The sequence below is a fragment of the Papilio polytes genome, unplaced genomic scaffold (assembly GCF_000836215.1).
Source record: "Papilio polytes unplaced genomic scaffold, Ppol_1.0 DF824169.1, whole genome shotgun sequence".
NCBI lineage: Eukaryota > Metazoa > Arthropoda > Insecta > Lepidoptera > Papilionidae > Papilio > Papilio polytes.
In genome coordinates this window covers 510,565-531,033 of record NW_013525035.1, presented here as the reverse complement: position 1 = coordinate 531,033, position 20,469 = coordinate 510,565, and the positions used below count along the sequence as shown (strand labels likewise).

General features: G+C 34.4%; 2 protein-coding genes across 3 annotated transcripts; one reads left to right on the top strand and one right to left on the bottom strand.

The window, feature by feature from the left end:
* Positions 1 to 7,424: 7,424 nt before the first annotated feature.
* LOC106111301 (U3 small nucleolar ribonucleoprotein protein MPP10) lies at positions 7,425 to 9,182 on the bottom strand (the record flags this gene model as incomplete). Its single annotated transcript, XM_013293326.1, has 1 exon — positions 7,425 to 9,182. A coding segment is annotated over one exon (1,737 nt), but the record flags the coding sequence as incomplete, so codon positions are not given.
* A 362-nt stretch (positions 9,183 to 9,544) lies between these two features.
* Positions 9,545 to 18,881, top strand: LOC106111452 (nuclear receptor subfamily 2 group C member 1-A-like). 2 transcript variants are annotated; one of them, XM_013293559.1, is made up of 10 exons: positions 9,545 to 9,712; positions 10,390 to 10,518; positions 11,050 to 11,199; positions 11,955 to 12,079; positions 12,591 to 12,780; positions 14,316 to 14,396; positions 15,448 to 15,616; positions 16,294 to 16,480; positions 17,398 to 17,545; positions 18,288 to 18,881. In XM_013293559.1, the coding sequence occupies exons 2-10, from the start codon at positions 10,395 to 10,397 to the stop codon at positions 18,512 to 18,514; spliced, it is 1,401 nt and encodes a 466-aa protein (XP_013149013.1). In that variant the 5' UTR covers positions 9,545 to 9,712; positions 10,390 to 10,394; the 3' UTR covers positions 18,515 to 18,881. The 2 variants fall into 2 exon arrangements, with proteins under 2 accessions (XP_013149013.1, XP_013149012.1); XM_013293558.1 differs by having other exon boundaries at positions 9,547 to 9,712; positions 11,952 to 12,079.
* Positions 18,882 to 20,469: the final 1,588 nt, after the last annotated feature.

The window sequence follows — 20,469 nt, the reverse complement described above, 5'->3', positions numbered from 1 at the left end:
ATTTGTACACTGATATGTATGCATTGAAGTTTTTTATTTATTAAATTGTTGAACAGTTGAATTGACTGCGAAACAATCGACAATCGCACAACAAAAGTGTGCGCCCGCTCTAAGCCAAATTAAATCTTAAAATCTACTTTTTTACATTCTGCTATATTTTATGAAGATATCAAATTCCATTACAATTATGTTGATGGTCGGCAGCGACTCTTCTGGCGCGATTTTTTAACCTTTGAGCTTATATTCCAGACAGAAATTCGAGATCTCTCCAGCAGGCTACAAACTCTAACAAACATCCATCCATCTATTCTATAAGAAAGAAGTTCGTTTATTGAAAAAAAGACAAAGAATTCTTTCGGCATATTCTGCGGTGTAGCCGGTGTTCAGTGAATCCTAAAACAGAACATAGGATTGTACAGAAGAGAAAAAGAAATTACAATATGTCGTAGGTAAAAAGTTCATTTTAGTTTTATATTTTGTTCTGAAAAAAGACATAAACGATTTAAATATTAAGCTTCGAAAAAGCTTAAAAATAACACCGAAGTATGCAACTGTATGTGTATGTTGCAATTTTCATATCGTTTTAGTAAATTTTTATAAGCGATTTATTGTAGTTATGTGAAAACGTGGCATTTTTAAAAGTTACACACCTTAAGCCTTAAAACTGCGATGTTCGCACTGCGCGGCTACATCAAAAGATAATCGGAAGGAGGCCACAGAGTTATGAACATTCAGACATGTATTGAGATAATTTTAACAATAACACCGAAGTACATAACTACAGTTGTTATAAAATAAAATTCAGTGTAAAAATAAACAGCCTTTTTATATTTTTTAACTCTATAATTATATTGAATTAATTTATAACTCAAACGATCATAATTGTTTAAGTTTTAATGCTAAAAAGTGCCGCACTATTTTGTCACAAATCAAATATATTTCAATTTAAATGCACAGTTGAACATGACATAAATTCCAGTCTTAAATACTTAGAAAGCTCAACGAAAAAAAGTTGGTTATTTTTCACCAGATCCATTAAGTTTGACAATTTTATGATCATATCTATAATCTTCTTAGCTCTTATCCCGTGGCCTATCCGCGAGGTTACATGTAATATAAATTCCTATCCAATATTCACAAATTCCAGCGGCGCATTTTAATGCTCGGGGGCAAATTGCAATTTTCTTACGCTCACCATGTCGCCTGCAAGTTGCCCCCGCCCCACTAAATATGGCCTTCATGAATTTATTTTGCACACCCTATATCATCGAAGATTGTGTGAAAAATTTTTAAAAAAGAAATTCTATTGCAATGGTGCAATTTTTCAAGTAATATATAACTAAAAATAAATGAACAACGTAATTTTATTAAATTAAGAATTAGTACATCATTTTATACAATTAATAAAATTAAAAACAAAAATTGTTTTTTTACGCACCGTTTTTAGATCATGAACAGCTAAATTATTTTTAATTACCAATTTTCTATTGTCATATAGATTAATTCACTGAAAATTTAAAAAAATACGCCAACCGACTGCAGGATTCCCTGCATATCTATTCGGCTATGAAAAGGGGGCGCGCGAATTAGGGCGTAAAATCTACACACACTCTACGAAATGCATCATATCTCTACAATTTTATATTGTAACATATACTAAAAACAGAAAAATATAGAGGAAAGATCCTCCCAAACATATATGGGCATATAAAAATTTCGAAACAAAAATCTCTTATCTATACTAATATTATTTTGTGTTTTTGTATGTATTGGATTGGCTCCGAGGCTGCTGGGCCGATTTCAAATTCTTTCACTGTTGAATGGCTGCGTTGTTTGTGAGTAAAATAGTCTAAGTTCCTTTATTATTTCTTATACATATGTTATAAACTAAGCGACCAGTGGTTACACATTAATCCGCTTATAACATGTCCAATAAAAAAAATAAAGAGGAAAGATTTGTATTTTGTATGTATTGAAATAACTCAAAAACTACTGGGCCGATTTTAAATTATTTCACCATTAAAAAGCTACATTATCAGTGAGTAACGTAGGCTATATTTTTTTATTTCACGCGGGCCAAGACGTAAGCAACAGCTATATTTTATAATCTGTGTTTTTACATTTCATAAAAAAAATGTTAATACCCAATTTCCTTTAATTACATTACTTAGTTTGATTTAAACCCATTATTTATTTATTCTCTCAGATTAACAAGAATTAATTAAGTTAACTTAATAGCATTAATGTAATTTCCAAAAGACGTTCTTTAAAACTTCCATTACTTGTTAAAAAACAAACACTCAGACTACGGCTACGGCTGCGGTGCTACGAAGTGCTACGCGGGTCTCAATTTCTTGTGTAATTTTTTAACCCTTTTCTTGTTAGTGTATCTGTAGAGATACATCAATTTTTTTTTCTAAACACTTTGGGTCATCAAGGTTAAGTGCTATGAATATTATTTTGATATTCGAGAAAATAAAATTCTGCCAAGTAAATGACACTTCGATTAAAAGATTTTTTTTTATATAACGGTTTGCAATGAAATTAAAAACTAAGGTTTTAGTAAATTTCAAATTGACTTTATAGCCACTAAAATTGTAATAAGATATAGCTTGCGATTTATAAATGTACGAGTAATAAAGGAGTTGCAAATACTTATAACAAAAAAAAATAAAACATAACAAAAACATTTACGCTAATCACTGAAAGGTTTCTTTTTAATAGTGAAAGAATTTTTAAATAGGCCCAGAAGTTTTCGAGTTATTCTAATACATACGAAAATACAAATCTTTTCTCTTTATAATCTTACTAATATTATAAATGCGAAAGTTTAGATGGATGGACGGATGTTTGTTAGCTTTTGTAGCCTAAACGGCTGAACGGATCTCCATGAAATTTGGCACAGGTTTAGAGTTTAGTCTGGAAGAACACATAGGCTACTTTTTATCCCTGGAATAATTACGGTTCCCGTGGGATTCATTAATTTAGTTTTTTAATGTTTACTCGATCATTCTGCAACGGTTCAACATATCTTATTGAAATTTGGCACAGATAGTACAAAGTCTGGAGTACACATGCGATAAGCTTCATCCCCGAGAAATGTCCGGTTCCCGAGGGATACGTAGCTTTTTGTAATTTTTATAGTTTGTATGTTTTCTAATACCACGCGTACGAAGTCGTGGGCAACAGCTCGTTTTAGTATAGATTAACAAGTCACTATTTCTTTAGGATCATAAAATCTCCGTTTATTTCTTTTCTTTTTCTTTCTTGAAAATTATTAACTTAAAGTTACATTAATTAATTATTAAAGTTACATTAGTGCGTCGATAACACACCAAATTACTATTTGAGACCAGTAAAGGACTTGTTCGTTTTTTGTGTGTGTTCGTTGGCGGCGCGAGGCCTGATTTATAAAGCGCTTATCGCACAACTGAATTTATTTGTCTGCTCGCTGCGGCCCACCGATGCTGTTTGCTGCGAGACTTAAGAATTATTAGACACGACGTACTATAAAATAAAGAATATTAAAGCATTTTATAGAAGCGAAATTTTGTATTGAATTTTCACAAATATGAATGTTACATAACATAACTATAGATTTGATTGTTAAAATTATTGTCTTTGATAAAAAAATAAAAGTATATTTTGATGCAGATATTTCAGCAATGGAAATCTGCCTTAAAACTTCTTTAAATATGTTATAAGTATGAAAATGTCTTGATTAACTATACCTATAACTACTAATGTTATAAAAAGAAATTATTTGCATGTATTGAAATAACTCAAAAATTACTGTGCCTAATATAATTTTTAAAATTCCTTTCATCATTAAAAAGCTACGTTATGAAGAAGTAACATAGGTTATATATTTTTTTTTAATTCACACGGGTGAAGTCATTTAGTTAGTAATCAAATAAAACCTTTCAATTAACCATTAAATACCAATAAATTCCTTTATTTTTGTACAAGTCTAAACATTATCTATGTCTGTTAGGCAGTTGTCTCGGGCGTTGGTAATTGTGCAAATTATAAATATGCGAGCGGGCGACGGAGTGGGGGGTCGTGGGTTCGCACCCGACCGCTATATTATTTAATACACCCTGTATCTAAATAAGCTTATCATGCGGAATACTTAGCTAGTATTTCTTATAACCACCGTAACAATTCGGTTTAAATCGTATCAACACCCTATATAAACATTGTTAAGAAGCGTTAAAACTTAATGTCTATTGAATTTCAAGTTTTTTTTATTTATTTTTAAAAATTTAAGGACATATTTGTCTATGTTAAAGAATGTGTTCAATGTATAAAAGCTCATATTGACAAACATTACTAACATTTGCCCGCGATTCCGTCCGAATTTAAAAATAACAAAAGAAAGTAGCCTATGTGTTTTTCACACTATCTACTACATCTATGCCAAATTTCATCGAGAACCGTTCAGTAGTTTAGGTTACAAGGTCTAATAAACATCCATCTAAACTTTCGCATTTATAATACTAGCTTTCGCCCGCGACTTCGGCCGCGTGGAATTAAAAAAAAAACACATAGGCTATGTGTTCTTCCAGACTATTTTCTACATCTATGCCAAATTGCATCGAAATCCCTTCAGCCGTTTAGGCTACAAACTCTAAAAAACATCCATCCATCCATCCAAACTTTCACATTTATAATATTAGTTAGATTAGTAAGATTTGTATTATATATCTAGTTCGAGTAAATCGGCTTAACAAATTAGCATGTGTATTCCGAAATGGTCGTCAGCCCCTTGCATTGTCCCCATCTTGTTATATTATTCAGAAACATCTTGCCAATGCCCGCGCTTTGGCATACAAACAATAAGTTCCCTTGTTTATTATTGCCTTACATGAATATTTCTTAAGACAACGTTATTACGCTTTTAGGGGAAGAAAGTTTGTAATATTGATAATTCAGGAAGTTAAAATTAATCAATTTTTGGCTTTTACATTTTTAAGGTTATTAAAAATGTAAAAAAATATTTTTTTATTAAATTAGTGAAAAAATGAAAACTAGTACCATCTTGTTTTTATGACTTACTAGCTGTTGCTCGCTACTCCGTCCTCGTGGAATTAAAAAAATAAAAATGAGTAGCCTATGTGTTCTTCCAGCCTATCCTCTACATTTTTACCAAATTTAACCGAAATCCGTTCCGCCGTTTAGGCTACGAACTCTAACAAACATCCATCCATCCATCCCTCCAATAAACTTTCGCATTTATAATATTAGTTAGATTTATTAATACTTTAACACAAAATATACAATTTGTTACAGAGCTTACATTTTTACGTTGTTACTTTCTTTATGTTACATCTTGCTTCGCCTTTTTCTTCTCAAATCATTTTTTTTTGCATTTCCCTTTTTGTATTTGTCGGTGGCCAGTGTTAACATCAATATAGACTGACCAACAGATACATTTAATTAGTTATTTTGTACATTCACTTAAAAACTTTAAATAGATAGTGTAAGTATTAGTTTAGGGCGCATTTAGGAGTCCCAGGAGGGGTGCCATAAGTCAACAATCACAAAATCTCACTTGGCCTTTTACCCTCCCCCATAAATCTGTTACAAAAGAGAACACACTATTCCTTACTCTCTGCACCATTTCCTCCTGAGGAAGGCTTCACTTCTTGACCATCTGTAAGGGAGTGATTTTATTGCATAGCGTACTATTCAGCACAGTATGTCCCCTTCCATACATCTCTATCAAATGTCTTATCTAAATCGACTCTAAGGAATTATCCTGCATACAATTTATTCATTTATATGTTGTTTGAAAATAAAATGCATACCGTTTTCTATTTTCTTTAATAACAAACAAAATTAAGCACAAAAACTGTGAATACCAGCTGCCGAAATTAAAACATTTAGGTTGAAAAAAACTAGAGTCTGCGGCCGGCGCGGCGTACATACTGAGAACAGGTTACGTCGACGCTTTTAAGAATTCTCATTTATTTTAAAATGTAAATACTGGGAGAAATTTGTAAATACTTTTATATTTTTTTTATAAAATAACAGACTATCCATAGGTCAAAAATACTTGTAAACCGTTAAGTGTTTCTACCACTGGAAGAAAGCTGATCCCAATCCGAAGTAGGCATGAATTGCAAGATTTAAAAAATAATCGTATACAACAGTGTCATATTGCGACTAAACAATACTAACCAACAAACAGTATAGTTTGAAGAAACTTTACTCGTTAAAACAGTACTTGCGGTAATTTATAGGATTTTAACAAAATTAAATTAAGATTAATTGCATATAAAACGGTTGACGACCCCGCTTTAGTTTCAGACTCGGTCAATACGTGCAGTTATTGCTCTCGACAAATAGGAAAGCGCCTGACGCTTTAAGTTATAGATGCCCTTGCGGATTATTGCATGTTCACTTTTCACAGGCGCTTAACTTTCAACCGTGTTTTTCCAATTTCTCCTTATACAAAACGACTAGAGATTTCAAATGTTTATATTAGTTTGTTTAACTTTTACTAAACTTCGAAATGCATTACAGTACAACCGGGGGCACAAATGAAAAGCAATTATACGCTAAACGTTGTCTCTGCGGCGCTTTGAACATATACAGACCTAGGTACGTAGGCATTTAACATTTGAACCCCGAAACTAAAAACTAACGGCGGCCGTTACGTAACTTTCTGGGCGGGAGCTGACTGCAATAGACACCGAACTGGGAGCTACGAATTAAACAGAGAAGGCATCTAGTATTGAATCGCTTGAAAAGAAATCCCAAAATTATTATTAAAAGCTTAAGCGACATGATTCGTCGAATCTATAATTTAATCCACCTTATTTTAAAAACGCTATTTAAATAATAGTTTTAGGCAGTTCATTTGCTGTTCCCGAATTTTCTACTCATAAAATGTATTTCTACTTATTTTATACATGTAATTCCCAAAATAATTAACAGTAGTTTTTAGATTGCTATACGTCAGTTTCCGTCTCCTTTGCCTGCTCATCCAAAAAAAAAATAGTTTCGTATCTCTGTTACAAAACTGATTCGTCTCGCGCCATATCGCGACGTTTTTCCCGCGCTAATTGCCGCTCCGTTACGAGCGCAGCGCGACAGCGGGCGGCTTGCGATTGCCGTTCTGCCACGAGCCTTTTTACTGTGCGCAATTGAACACGCTAATCTGGCCTCATGTGCAACAAAACATACTTACACCGCTTATAAGACTATTTCGTTTAAATGCTGTACAATATTTAACAAATTAAACGAAAAAGTAGTATGAAGATGGCTATTTTATACAACCACTGTCGCTGTTTTACTGTATTAGTAGATTTTGGTAGAAAGCCATTTGATTATGATAGAAAATTACGAAATAAAATATGCAGTTGGGAGCTCAACCAAAATAATGTTAATTACTGAGGTTTCGAAATAAAACAATCGGATACAATTTTTAACATATTTATTTATTGACCCTTATTCTTACGTTTTCCTCTTAACTTAATAACACTATTTGAATCATCATTTAATTGTTGGAAGAAAGCTTTGGATGTTTTAATTGATTTATCATTACTTTCTACACCCTTCTTTGTGTTTCTATTTTCCGTTACCTTTGTTACATTACCCTTGAGATGTTGCAACTTCTTCTTCTTCCTTCTTTCTCTCTTCTTGTCAGTTTGTGTTCTCTCATCTTTACTTAATAAATCTCCTTTGAGTTTCTTCTTTACTTCTTCAGGTGCGAGTAACGCTGCTTCACTTGTTGCTACCGGTGCCACTTCCTCCATAGAAATTGCCGGAGTGTTAGAAACAATTTTCACTTCAGCTTGAGGAGGTTTCGGTGTATAATGATAATTGCATAAGGCATCTAATTTAGAAAACAACTTTTCCATAGAATCCCTCAATTCTTTATGTTCTTGAGGTTCATTCTCTTCTTCAGGTTCCCCATGCTTCTGTTTTAAATACTCAGCTTCATAGACTTGAGCTAAACTTAATTTGCTCTTAGCATGATCTAAAACTTCAGGTTTACGGAACGCAAGTTGATCGTCAACCGGTTTTTCCTTCCTCTCAACGTCATCCCATGCTTTATCCTTCACTCTGCGTTGTATTATCTCTTCTAGTGTTATTGTCGTTTGTTCTGTTATGATCGGAGGTGGCCTGGTAGTCAAATCAAAGTCAACAACCTCTTCAAGTAATGAATTCTGTGGTCGTTTAGATGCGTCAACTTCTCCCTTCAATTGCCATGGTGCTTCTTTTAATGTTTTCTCTTCTAATCTTGAAATTTGTTGCTGCAAGCGTTGCTGACGTTTTTCGAATTCTGATTTATTTTCTTCTGTGTCTAGTTTATTTTTCGATTTGTCATTTGTTTGATTTTCTGTTTCACTTTCATCTGAACTGTTTAATTCCGGTTGATCAGCAAATCTGACCTTTTTATCACCTGTTTTGGGTGTTTCTTCTCCCATTTCTAAATCATCTTCCTCCATTACATCTGAAAATTCTTCTTCATCTTCATTATTGTTATAATTTTGCTCATCATTTTTGTCTTCACCATCATCAAAGAAATCAGAGTACTTTACATCATTTTCTTTTCTTTCATCACCTGAATCATCTTCAATATCATCGAAGAAATCAATAGATTCCTCATCACTATCCTTTTTTTTACCATCATCTCTTTCCTCTTTTAACAAGAACTTCTCCATATCTTTCAATTTAAAGAAATCATCATCAACAATTGATTCTTTAGTTTTTGACTGCTTTTTAACTTCTTTTTGTTTTTTAATCTTTGAAGTTTTATTGGCTTTCAATTTTGATTTTTTCTTAGGAATTGTATTGTTGTCTAATTGAGAGTTTAACTCATCAGGGTCCATTTGGTTGGCTATAGTAACAGGGAATGTGAGATCTGTTTTATTCGACACGCAATTAGCAACCTCCCATACCAGTTGGTCCCAACATTGCGAGTTTTGTAGTTCCACTTGCTGCCATATTTGTTCTTCATCAAAATCATCGACCAGTAAATGAGGTAAAGCATTATTCTTCTTTTTTCCACCTTCATCTTGAGACTTTGTAAAATCGTAAAGCGTTTTAATCAAGTTTTTAACGTCGTTTTTCACATCGTCTTGGACTGCTAAGTATTTAACAGGTTTCGCAGTGAGCACATTAAACTTGTCAATTATTTCTTCCATTTCTATTGTTGTCTGTTTTAAATATTAATTAAAGTAGTAATTTCAGTCATGAAAATAAAATAAAAATTTGACCACATGCGGTCCTCACATTTGTTTGACAGTTGACAGTTTTTTGACATTAACATTGTTTTGCTGTCATTGGTGTCAAAAAGTTCAGAAATTTAAAACAGGAAAAACCTCGCTGCATTCCATTTTTCACATATCAAAAAATGACCACAATTTTTAGAATTAATTGGCCAAGCTTTAATTGAATAAAATAATTATATGGCTATTAATACCTGTAAGAAATTTATTTTATTGTTTGATCATTCTTAGACAACATGTGATGAATTTATGATTCATTCATTCAAAGAAATTGTCCAATATTGTCTGCATTCTCTTCAACAAAATCATTCAATCAATCACTGCCATGTATTTTGCGTGTTTATTTTTGTAATTAAAACTTTTATAAATTCCTAAGGACTATTTAACTAACTATGATTACTTTATTAAGTAATTTCTATTCGTGACTTTAAAATATTAAGTGTTGTACGTTTATTGAAACCAGTGAAAAGGTAAGGTAACTGTTTTGTGTAGCTAAAAACATAGTTCTTGCGATTTTCCACACGAATGATCTCATGGTCTTACTTTTTCTTGCGAAAGTTACACCTATTTGTTCCACCCACGTTAAGAACATGCCACAAATGCCATGGATGTATGGCGACAAAAAGTGAAAGGCAAGGAAGTGGTTAATTTTTATTACTGACATATATTAAGTTGACATTCAACACATAAATGTAACTTTTGTAAAAATCACAAGGTTTTAAAGTCAATGTAACATTTTCATCTATAATATTAATACTATGCTATATTTTAAGATAAGTTGATATCAGTTAATTACTTTGTGTTACCTTCTCATGTAGAAAATAGTGTAAAATGCCTTTTGGTGTGTGCAATACACATTATATCCTCCATGGGTAACTTAATCTTGTTGACCTGTAGATCAGATCATTCACAAAGGTGAAATGGATCAGTAAACTGATTTGCGGGCTCAGTTCATCTGTACCTGTATTGATTTGCATGATTTACAACTCACTGACATGTTTATTTACTTAGTTATTGTACACCACATTTAACTGGAAGTTTATTATTTAGTTATTAAGGCGCAGCTCAATATTTCAAGACTGCAAGCTCTGTTGGAGATTCAGAGGTATTTTGTTTTTATTTATTCAATGTATTATCTATGTTACAGATATAATGGATGCACAAGACCAATTGGAGCTGAAGTATAGTGCAGGAGGAGAGGTTGGAGGGTTGGAGTTGTGTATAGTCTGCGGTGACAGAGCTTCTGGGAGACATTATGGTGCTATAAGCTGTGAAGGTTAGATCTTAAAATTTTTGCATTTATTAAATTAAAAAAGACAGTTTTTGGAAGCAAAAAATGTCAAAGTCACACAGTAAATTACTCTAGGTGTTTTCGAGCCTATTTTTAATTGTTTTAAGAAATGAAAGACTTATTACATATTGACTATGTGTTTATATTTGCATTTTATGATCTATTAGGTACACATTTATGACTTCTGACTTGTAAGTTCTCTTCTAAAGAAAATAATCATAGTCAAGTAAAGATAACCCCCGGTGTTCCACTTACAAAAAATACCTTGATCCTTTCAATGAAACAAACTTCCCCTCTTAAATAACCAATTAGGTAGTAGCGACTCTCAAACAACGAGTTAGTAATTTAAAACAAATAGAAGTGTATCACTGACAGATATTTACTCATTTAAAAGCTGCTATTGGTTGAAGTTTGTAATGCATATAAAACATTCAAACTAGTTTATTATAAAGAACACCGCCAGATATCCTGACTGTACATGGGAAGTGTTAAGAAAAACCTATACGTCATTTCCAGGTTGCAAAGGCTTCTTTAAGCGTTCTATCCGCAAGAAGCTAGGCTACCAATGCCGAGGCAGTATGAACTGTGAGGTGACCAAGCATCACCGCAATCGCTGCCAATACTGTCGCCTACAGAAGTGTCTAGCGTGCGGCATGCGCAGTGACTGTGAGTACCAAAGTGTTTTACTTGATTCTCTTAAAGGTCAAAATTTTGGACACAGGTACAACAAATTTAGGATAGTAGTAATAGTAGGAGCTACAGTTTCCGCAACTCCACGGCTAGCGCGTATTTTGCGTGAGGAATAGAATGTGGATTACTCCAGCCAACCTAGCTTTCCGAAGAACCCCAACAAACCTTTTATGTTGCTGGTGATCTCTGGGAGTGGTCTCAGCCAACCGAGATACCTAACACTGTATTCAGTCACTGTTGGGCAGTGTGTTGGCAAATTTATGGTATAAAACAATATATTTCAGTTCTTTTTTAGTTTTTATCCTGAATTTTATCTGCAATATGATTTCACATAGAATATGTGCGTGAAGGGAAAGTCAATCTGCATAGAATCTTAAAAGTATACTGTTGCTCACGAGTTCGTCCGCGTAAAATTAAAGTAAATAATATACCTTGTGTTACTCACAGATAAATTATCTTTGTAACGGTAAAAGAATTTGTTTAATCGGCCCAGTAGTTTGTGAGTGATTTCAATACATACAAAAAAACAAATCTTTCCTCTTTATAATATTAGTAACGAAGGGTAGATGGTAACGAAGGCCTAATTCAGGTTTCCTTTACTTGTATAAGTAAAGTTCATTTGAGTGAAACTGCATAGAGGGGGATATCCTCTTTAAGAATCCCTGGGAACAACCTTAATATGGATAAATATATTTTTATGGGCAGTAATTCTTGCACTATGTCGACAGCGGTCCAACACGAGAGGAAGCCGATAGTGGACAAGGCTAAGGGCGAAGCCCGAGAGGCGCTGCACGACCGCCCCGCTGCTGTCTACTCCAAGTTGCTAGGGCTCGCCGGACAAGCACAGACCGGACAGGTAACTGAACAATACAAGCATTTAGTTTGTTGTCTATAGGCTATAGTATTTTCTTAGTTATCTATGGGTAGTGGTATTCTTGTTGTGTATGAGTAGCGGCTACTTGGTTTTAGATATACCAATGGAATACTTAGCTTCATTCGCATGGGCGTTATTATAACGCGCGTTAAAAATGCGTTGGAAAAATTAAATGCATTTCCATGTTCCAACTGCACCGTTTTTAAAACGCAATTTTCATCGCTCAGTGTTTTTGAGCGTTGCTCGATCGGAGCATGAGTAGATTTTTCGTGCTTCTGAACACAATCTTACTAATATTATAAATGCGAAAGTTTACATGGATGGATGGACGTTTATAAGTTTGGAGCTTAAATTAATGGATCTTGATGAATTTTGGCTCAGATGTACAGGATAGTCTAAAAGACCACAAAGGTTACTTACTTTTTTTTAATTCCACGCGAACGGAATCGAAAGCGATAGCTATATTAATATTAAAGTAATAACAATATTTCAGATAAACCCAAAAGAGGAACCGATGGAATTAGGCGGGGGCTCGCCAGCGCCGGCGCTGAACTTCGCGCTGGCGGCGGCGGTGGCCTTCAACAAGAGTGCTCCGGCGCCCTACCTGCCGGCAGAGGACGCTCGCCGCCAGCTGCTGCTGCAGACACACCTCGCTAAGAACCTCTTCAAGATGGGACAGTTCGGTAAGAACGTCAGTACCACAACCACACAAAAATTAAAAAAAAATGGGACCCACCTGCAAGTACCTTTCGGATAAGATAATTTTCAAAATCGGTCCACCCGTATACGACATACCGCGTAACACAAAAAATATAAAAAAACCGAACGAATTGAGTACCTCCTTCTTTTGGGAAGTCAGTCAAAAACATGTCAATTGGAAAACAACAAGAGTACTCTTTGATAAGAATACGTGCTGTAGATTACCTTTAAATAGGGTTTTTGGTAGCAAAAAAAAATGACGTTACCAACACTAAAATCGAAATTAACTTATTTAGTAGATTTTTTTTATTGTTTCGTCATACTCGACACTATTATTAATGGTTCAGTCTTTACACTCTTTTATCTAAGAAAATTATAGGAACGTTATGTATTCTATGCAAGTACAGTCGGGGAATTTAACTGTATTCCATCTTAATAGTCGTTTTTATTATATATATTTCTTATCTTAAAATCTCTCCATACTACTGGCGTAGGTTCTTGAGCCAGGACGTTATACTTCAACCTATACTTCGCTTTCCGTGGATCTTGTGTGTTTACATATATTTGCATGATAAACTGTATCTTCTAATTCTGTACCAATCTGTATTTTGAATTAACGTAGTTTTAGTTTCTATTTCTTTAATATTTTATTATTGACCGCATCTGCAGAGGTGAAGCCCTTCACCTCCGTATCCGCGCGCTTCCGTTAAAATGGTCTCCGCTACAACCCTAATTTGAAGTTTGATACAAGGAATAAGGCAAATTTTGTAACTTGAACACCGCGTATTCCCTCGATTGTACGTATTAAGCTGTTTTTCGATCTGTTTCATAAGTAAACTGTGACCGTGTTATTAGGGATATGTTATAAGGGATGCGGCGAGGAGGGGACGAAATAAAAACACTGGGTTTCACAAACAACGGGTGCACAGTACGTTCGCCGGTTGATGTACAAGTTATATGCCGACTACCCTCAAATTTCATTTTATTCTACTTAAAAACTACCAACTGTTTTTACATGTACCTTGGTAGAAATTAGTTTATATTTAACAAAAATAATTATACAAAAATCATACAAAAATACCATAAAACAGTGGTAGTGCCCGCTTTAACATCTTAGCAGTGCAGGGCCGGCACGCCCCCAGTAATACCACAACCACACAGAAGACAGGCGTCAAATGGAAGCAATTCCGTGTTTCGTCTGATGAGTGTGGTGCCGGAGGCCTAATTTAAGTCCCTTTCTCTTTACCACCCTTTTCTTATAAGGATAGGATGGGAAGAGGAAGTGGATTTAACGGAGGAGGAGATACATAGGAAGGGGAGATATCCTCTTTATGTGCGTCTCCTCCTCCGTCGGATAAGGGTAGGCAACGCATCTGCAATTGCGGATGTCTATGGGCAGCGGTCGCTTCGCCATTTTGGCGGATTCAGGTGACCTCGTTTGCCACCTTATGTTATAAAAAAAAAAAGGCTTTTAAAATTCTATCGTCAACGTATGTATTGGGTTTTTATTTGTGTTTAGGAGCGATAAATGAATATTTGCAGTCAGCGTATGGCGCCACGCCCGACACCCCGCTTGTAACTGACACACAGCAATCCGAAGGTAAAACCTTGTTTAAGTCTAATAACGAAATTAAATAAATATTGTACTCTTTCTGCTGTTTTCTATTTTTGTTTATTATAAAAATAATGTTTTGGTTATGTGTGAAAATGAAAACTCTGTATTGCTTAACTATGGTGAATTTTAATTTCTTTTAGCAGGATGTAGTTTATTTATTTGAGTTTACAAATATTAATGTATGTTATATATTTATATTATCTGTAATCTATACTTCTATACTATTATAATAAAGCGTAAACACACACTTCTTTGTTGCCTAATATGTCAGCAATTACAGCATATTTTTGAATAATTCTTTTTTTAATAAAAAGCCCTACACTTACGTCACGCTTTAGGCTATTTATTTTCACGCCAATAAACTTAGGGGGTAAATATTTTAATAATTCCATGCGGATGGAGCTGCACGAGAACAGCTAATAATATTATAAAGGGGAAAACTTTGATTGTAATGGAATAACTCAAAAACTACTGGGCCGATTTCAAAATTTCCTTCGTTATTGAAAAGCTACGTTGTTAGTGAGTATAGGCTATATTTTATATTATTTTTTAATTTCACGCAGACGGGGTCGCGGGCGAGAGTTAGTATTTCAATATATTAATGTAATATTTTAAAAATGCTTTATATATGTCGATATTATTAATTTTGTCGATTCGTGTGTCCAAGTCATATTTATTCTCGGTAATATCCGAAGCCAATTTGACTGGATTTGTACAATAGTGCGATTGTTTATTTAAAGGTGTGCGCCCGTACAAACATCTTTCCATATAAACTTTTGCTTATAATATAAGTTTGCTAATGTTTTGTTTGCTTTTAAATCGTATGTAACAAGGAGAACGTTAGTTATGAGTGTGGTACACCGGTAGAGGCATAGAAAGAGATGGATTGCGTAAAAGGTGACATGATCAAGGGAGTGATGACAGATGACGTATGATAGAGTTATTTGGAGGACAAAAACCTGTTGTGCCTACGGGAGTGGGATAAGAAGGAAGATGAGGAACGACCAAGTGTATAAACAAGAGCATATGTATCCAGGTGTGGAAGCAGGTATCCTGAGCACAGCGGAGTCCCAGCGGCTGTCGCTGTCGCTGCCGGCCGGCGCCCCGCCGCCGCTGCGCCTGCACGCGGCCTGCGAGGCTGGCGCGCGGCTGCTGCACGCACTGGCGCGCTGGACTCTCGCCGTGCCAGTCGCTGCCGCACTGCCGTCAGTATACACTTAGACTTATAATACAATTGGACTGTCTGTAATTCCAGATTACGGGAAGATGATGTATTGCGTTACTGATAACGACAATCGCATTTTTTGTCTGTCTGTCTGTTTGTATGCGAGCCGCGTTTGTTCCGGGTAATCTCCGAAACGGCTAGGCCGATTTCGACCGGACTTTCACTAAAGGATAGCTGACATATACGGGCATGTTATAGGCTACTTTTTATCTTAATATTACGTAGACGAAGTCGCGGGCAATAGCCAGTCATATTATAAATTATCTGTCCAACTGTGGCTTCATCCGCGTGGAGTTAAAAAAACAAAAGTTACCCTGTGTGTTCTTCCAGACTATCCTCTACATCTATGCCGAATTAGATCGGGATCAGTTCAGCAGTTTAGGCTACAAACTCGTAACAAACATCCATCCATCAATACATTAAAACTTTCGAATTTAATTAAAACAGCTAGTATATTAAAATACGAAAGTTTTTGTAGGTTTGAATTTACCTTGCAAACTGCTGAACGGATCTCGATGAAATTTGGCATAGATGTAGAGTATACTTAGGAAGAACACATAAGCTACTTACTTTTGTATTTTTTACTCTTTTAGTCAATATATTTACGCAACTATAATAATTGCAGAATACCTCATTACTTTTACTAATTGACTACAGATTCGAGATCCAAGCGACATTACTTCGCAAATGTTGGTCCGAGTTATTCGTGCTGGGTCTGTCGCGGTGCAGCGGCGCGCTGCAGCTGCCCACTCTGCTGCCGCACCTCGCCGCGCACCTGCAGCGGGAGCTGCGCGCGCGTAGGGACAACCAGCACCTGCACCATGCGAGGGACGCACGCGCTGAGGTAACATGCACCTACTGAGTTAACATGCACCTACTGAGTTAACACGAATCTACTGAGTTAACATGCACTTAGTAAGTTAACACGAACCTACTGAGTTAACAAGCACTTAGTGAGTTAACACGAACCTACTGAGTTAACAAGCACTTAGTAAGTTAACACGAACCTACTGAGTTAACAAGCACTTAGTGAGTTAACACGAACCTACTGAGTTAACATGCATCTAGTGAGTTAACACGAACCTACTGAATTAACATGCACTTAGTGAGTTAACACGAAACCTACTGAGTTAACATGCATCTAGTGAGTTAACACGAACCTACTGAGTTAACATGCACTTAGAGAGTTAACATGAACCTACTGAGTTAACATGCACTTAGTGAGTTAATACGAACCTTAGTGAGTTAACTCGCATCTAATGAGTTAACACAACCTACTGAGTTACGATGAACCTATTGAGTTAACACGCACTTAGTGAGTTAACATGCATCTACTGAGTTAACATGCACTTAGTGAGTTAACATGCACCTACTAAGTTAACATACACTTAGTGAGTTAACACGAATCGACTGAGTTAAAGTGAGTTAACAAGAAAGTGAAGCTCGCTGAGTAAACATGCATATGGGGCTCCCTTGACATATAAATGCACATTCAACAATGTTGAACAGCAACCTGTTCCTGATTATGATATAATCTGTTAACAAAGCTTACATAATAAAACTGTTGGTATCAAATAAACGTAAATACTATCGGTATTATATCCAAAATAAGTCATTAAATAATAAATATCGGTTAAGCTGAGCTTCCCTTTTGCCATCTGTTAAAATTTTTTATGTTTTTTTTTTTAATTTGGATATGGTTTTTTTTATTTTGGATGTCAATATGAGGTTTTTTTTTAAATTAAGTATAATTTGTTCCAGTTGACGATAGCGGACTACAGCGAGGAGCGTATAGCGGAGGTGAGCGCGCTGGTGTCGCGGCTGCACCAGTACCTGGCCGCGCTGGACCAGCTGCGCCTCACGGAGCGAGAGCACGCGCACCTCAGAGCACTCTGTCTCTTCTCACCAGGTACTGTAATGGACGTTTATAGGGCAATTTACAAAAAAAAAATATAATAAAAAATTTTGTAGGATTTTTTTATAGAGAAAATAGCTAAAGCTATAAATAGCACTCTAAGCACTCTTTCTCTTCTCATAAGGTGCTTGAGTGTTAATTAACGTTTATTGGGGAATTTTAAAAAAATATTTTTTTTGGCGATTTCATAAAAAAAAATTTAGGATTTTTTCTACGAAAAATAGGATCTAAGCTTTGTGTTCTCAACAGGTTACCGAATAAAATAGTGTTCCGAGACGGGCGGGAAATAGATAGAAATGGGTTTTTTATAGAAAAAATAGCTTTATACTAAAATAGTTTTAAAACGAAACGTTAATTTTAGTACAGTGCCAAGTAACATTACTTATTAGTACATCGTACGTGTACTAACCAAGACTATACGACCTAAGCTTTGTGTCTACTAACCAGGTTGGTGTACACTTGTGCATTAGTGTTCCGAAACTATTATTGAGAAATTAAAAAAAAAATAAAAAAAAACGGTAGCTTTATAACAATCTGAAGGATATTTTCAAGATATTGAACATATGAATAATTCTTACTAATATAAATGCTAAAGTTTAGATGCATGTTTGAGTTTGTAGCCTAAACTGCTGAACATATCTCGATGAAATTTAACATAGATGTAATTATGCTCATTTTTTTAATTCCACGCGAACGGAGTCGCGGGCGAAAGCTAGTAATTAAAACTCTTTCACAGATGGTGTACCGGATTTCCTGACACGTAAGCTCCAGGAGTACCAGAGCCTGGTGGTGCGGTCGCTCCGCGCATCTGCCGAGGAGTCCCGCGCAGCTGCTCTGCTGCTGCAGCTGCCGCCGCTCCGCACCTTCACGCCTACCTTCATCGAGGATGTCTTCTTTGTAGGGTTCCTTGGAGACGTCTCCATCGATGAGGTTATACCTTATCTGTTAAACGCTGAACGATGAACTAGGAAGCTTGTTAATGTTTTAAATTAGATTTCTCCCTCGTGGAATTAAAAATATACAAAAGTAAGTAGCCTTTGTCTTCTTTCGAACTATGTTCTACATCTGTGCCAAATTTTATTGAAATCCGTTCAGCAGTTTAGGCTACAAACTCAAACAAATATCAAAAAACTTTTGCGTTTGTAATATACAAGTTGGTTGATGCTTCTTCTGCGTGAAATAAAATAATATAAAAATGTAGGCTATGTTACTCATTGATAACGTAGCTTTTTGTAACGGCCCAGTAGATTTTGAGTTATTTCAATATATACAAAAATACAAATATTTCTTTATAATATTAGTATAGATATACAAACATCCATCAATCCTGTGACAAAGTACTAATAAATTGTTAATTTTTATTTTAAATAAGATTATATATATTTTTATGTCTTCCAGTAATGTTATCTATATTAAAAATATAAATTTAAACCGTCCAATATATTATGTAAATACAAAAATATCATGTTTACGAATAGTTACGAAAAAAAATATGCTCAAAAAGTTAGTATGTTACTATAAAAATGTAATAAAAAAGTTTGTACAGGTAATATTTTTAAACTTTAAAGCATAATATTGCTTTAGTATACTACTGAATAAGGATATACTAGACTTATATTATTGCAAATGTAATTTAGTTATTGTCGTTTATTTCTAAAAATGTTCTTTTAAAAAACTTTGTTCAAACTTTAATTAAATTTATTAATAACCTTTCTTCCTTAAATCACTTATTTAAATTCCTTATTGCTTATATTCCTATATGAAAGTAAATAAAAAAAATGTATTTGATCACTTCATATTGATATATTGCGTTGGGAGGGGACTATTTCACAAAACATAGTTATAATTTTATTATAAGAAGTATTTATGTACCAATGTACGTAATTAAATAAATATGTATTTTTTGACGATTGTACTTAAGTGCCTTAATTAATAAATGTATTGACCAATGTGTGTTTATTTAAATAACCTCAAAATCAAAATATGGACATTAGTGGCATAATCGTATATTTCGTTGCCTAAACCATAAACGCTTTTGAGTGTAACGTTAAGTACATTTTTTTTTCTTCTACTATTTTGTATAACTGCGTTCTGTTTTTAGGAATCATTGAAAACCGGTGCACACCGAGCACATGCCGAATGAATTCCTTTTCATATTTTTGAATAAACTGATTGCTTTCTTTCTTTTATAAAAGACACTTTGGTTTTTTTTCATAGACAATGACAGCTTTTTTTAAATAAGCCAGTGGCTTTTTGATATTTTATTACCAAAATACAAGCTTTATATGAAAATGTAGCTTAGATAAAATATAATGCGTTGCACATTGCACAAACAAGGAGACTTCGTTGTGTAATTTAAAAAAATAAAAATTAATAACAGGTTTGTAATTTATAATCGCCTTTGTTAAATGTTATCATAAGGACAAAAAGTTATCAAATACACTGAAGTGTGCTTGAATAAATAGATATCGTATAGTACTGCAGTACGGGAAATTATATTAATTAGATAGGTAGTTGTCATTTTTTAAATCTGATCCCGAGAAAAACATCTCAATTTCTCGTGGCCAATTGTCTTTAAAAAGCAGTCTAACCAGGATCTACTTTACAAAGCTTCTAAAATATTTAAAAAGAAATGTAAAACACTTTATAGGCTTTACATTTGTAATGTCTTTTTGGGGCTTTTTTAAAATAAAATCACCAGAATGTAATTAACCGTATCTTTTGATTATGTAATTTGTTTCTTTTAATTCAAAACAGGTTTAGCCCGCCTTTACTATACAAGTAGCAAGTAGATAAAAAACATTCAAGGACTAAAGTTGCCCGCTAGAGAATTTTCTCTAGAATATGGAGAACTGTTCAAGCATTTTTTTTATTCTTTTCAAAACTATGAGCAGTTTTTTTATTAAACCTAATCTAAA

Excerpts from the sequence above, each read along its gene's own strand:
- LOC106111452 (XM_013293558.1), top strand. The coding sequence starts at position 10,395 with ATGGATGCACAAGACCAATTGGAGCTGAAGTATAGTGCAGGAGGAGAG. Across the intron at positions 12,781-14,315 it reads CTTCAAGATGGGACAGTTCG|GAGCGATAAATGAATATTTG; the intron begins GTAAGAACGTCA and ends ATTTGTGTTTAG. Across the intron at positions 14,397-15,447 it reads TGACACACAGCAATCCGAAG|GTGTGGAAGCAGGTATCCTG; the intron begins GTAAAACCTTGT and ends ATATGTATCCAG.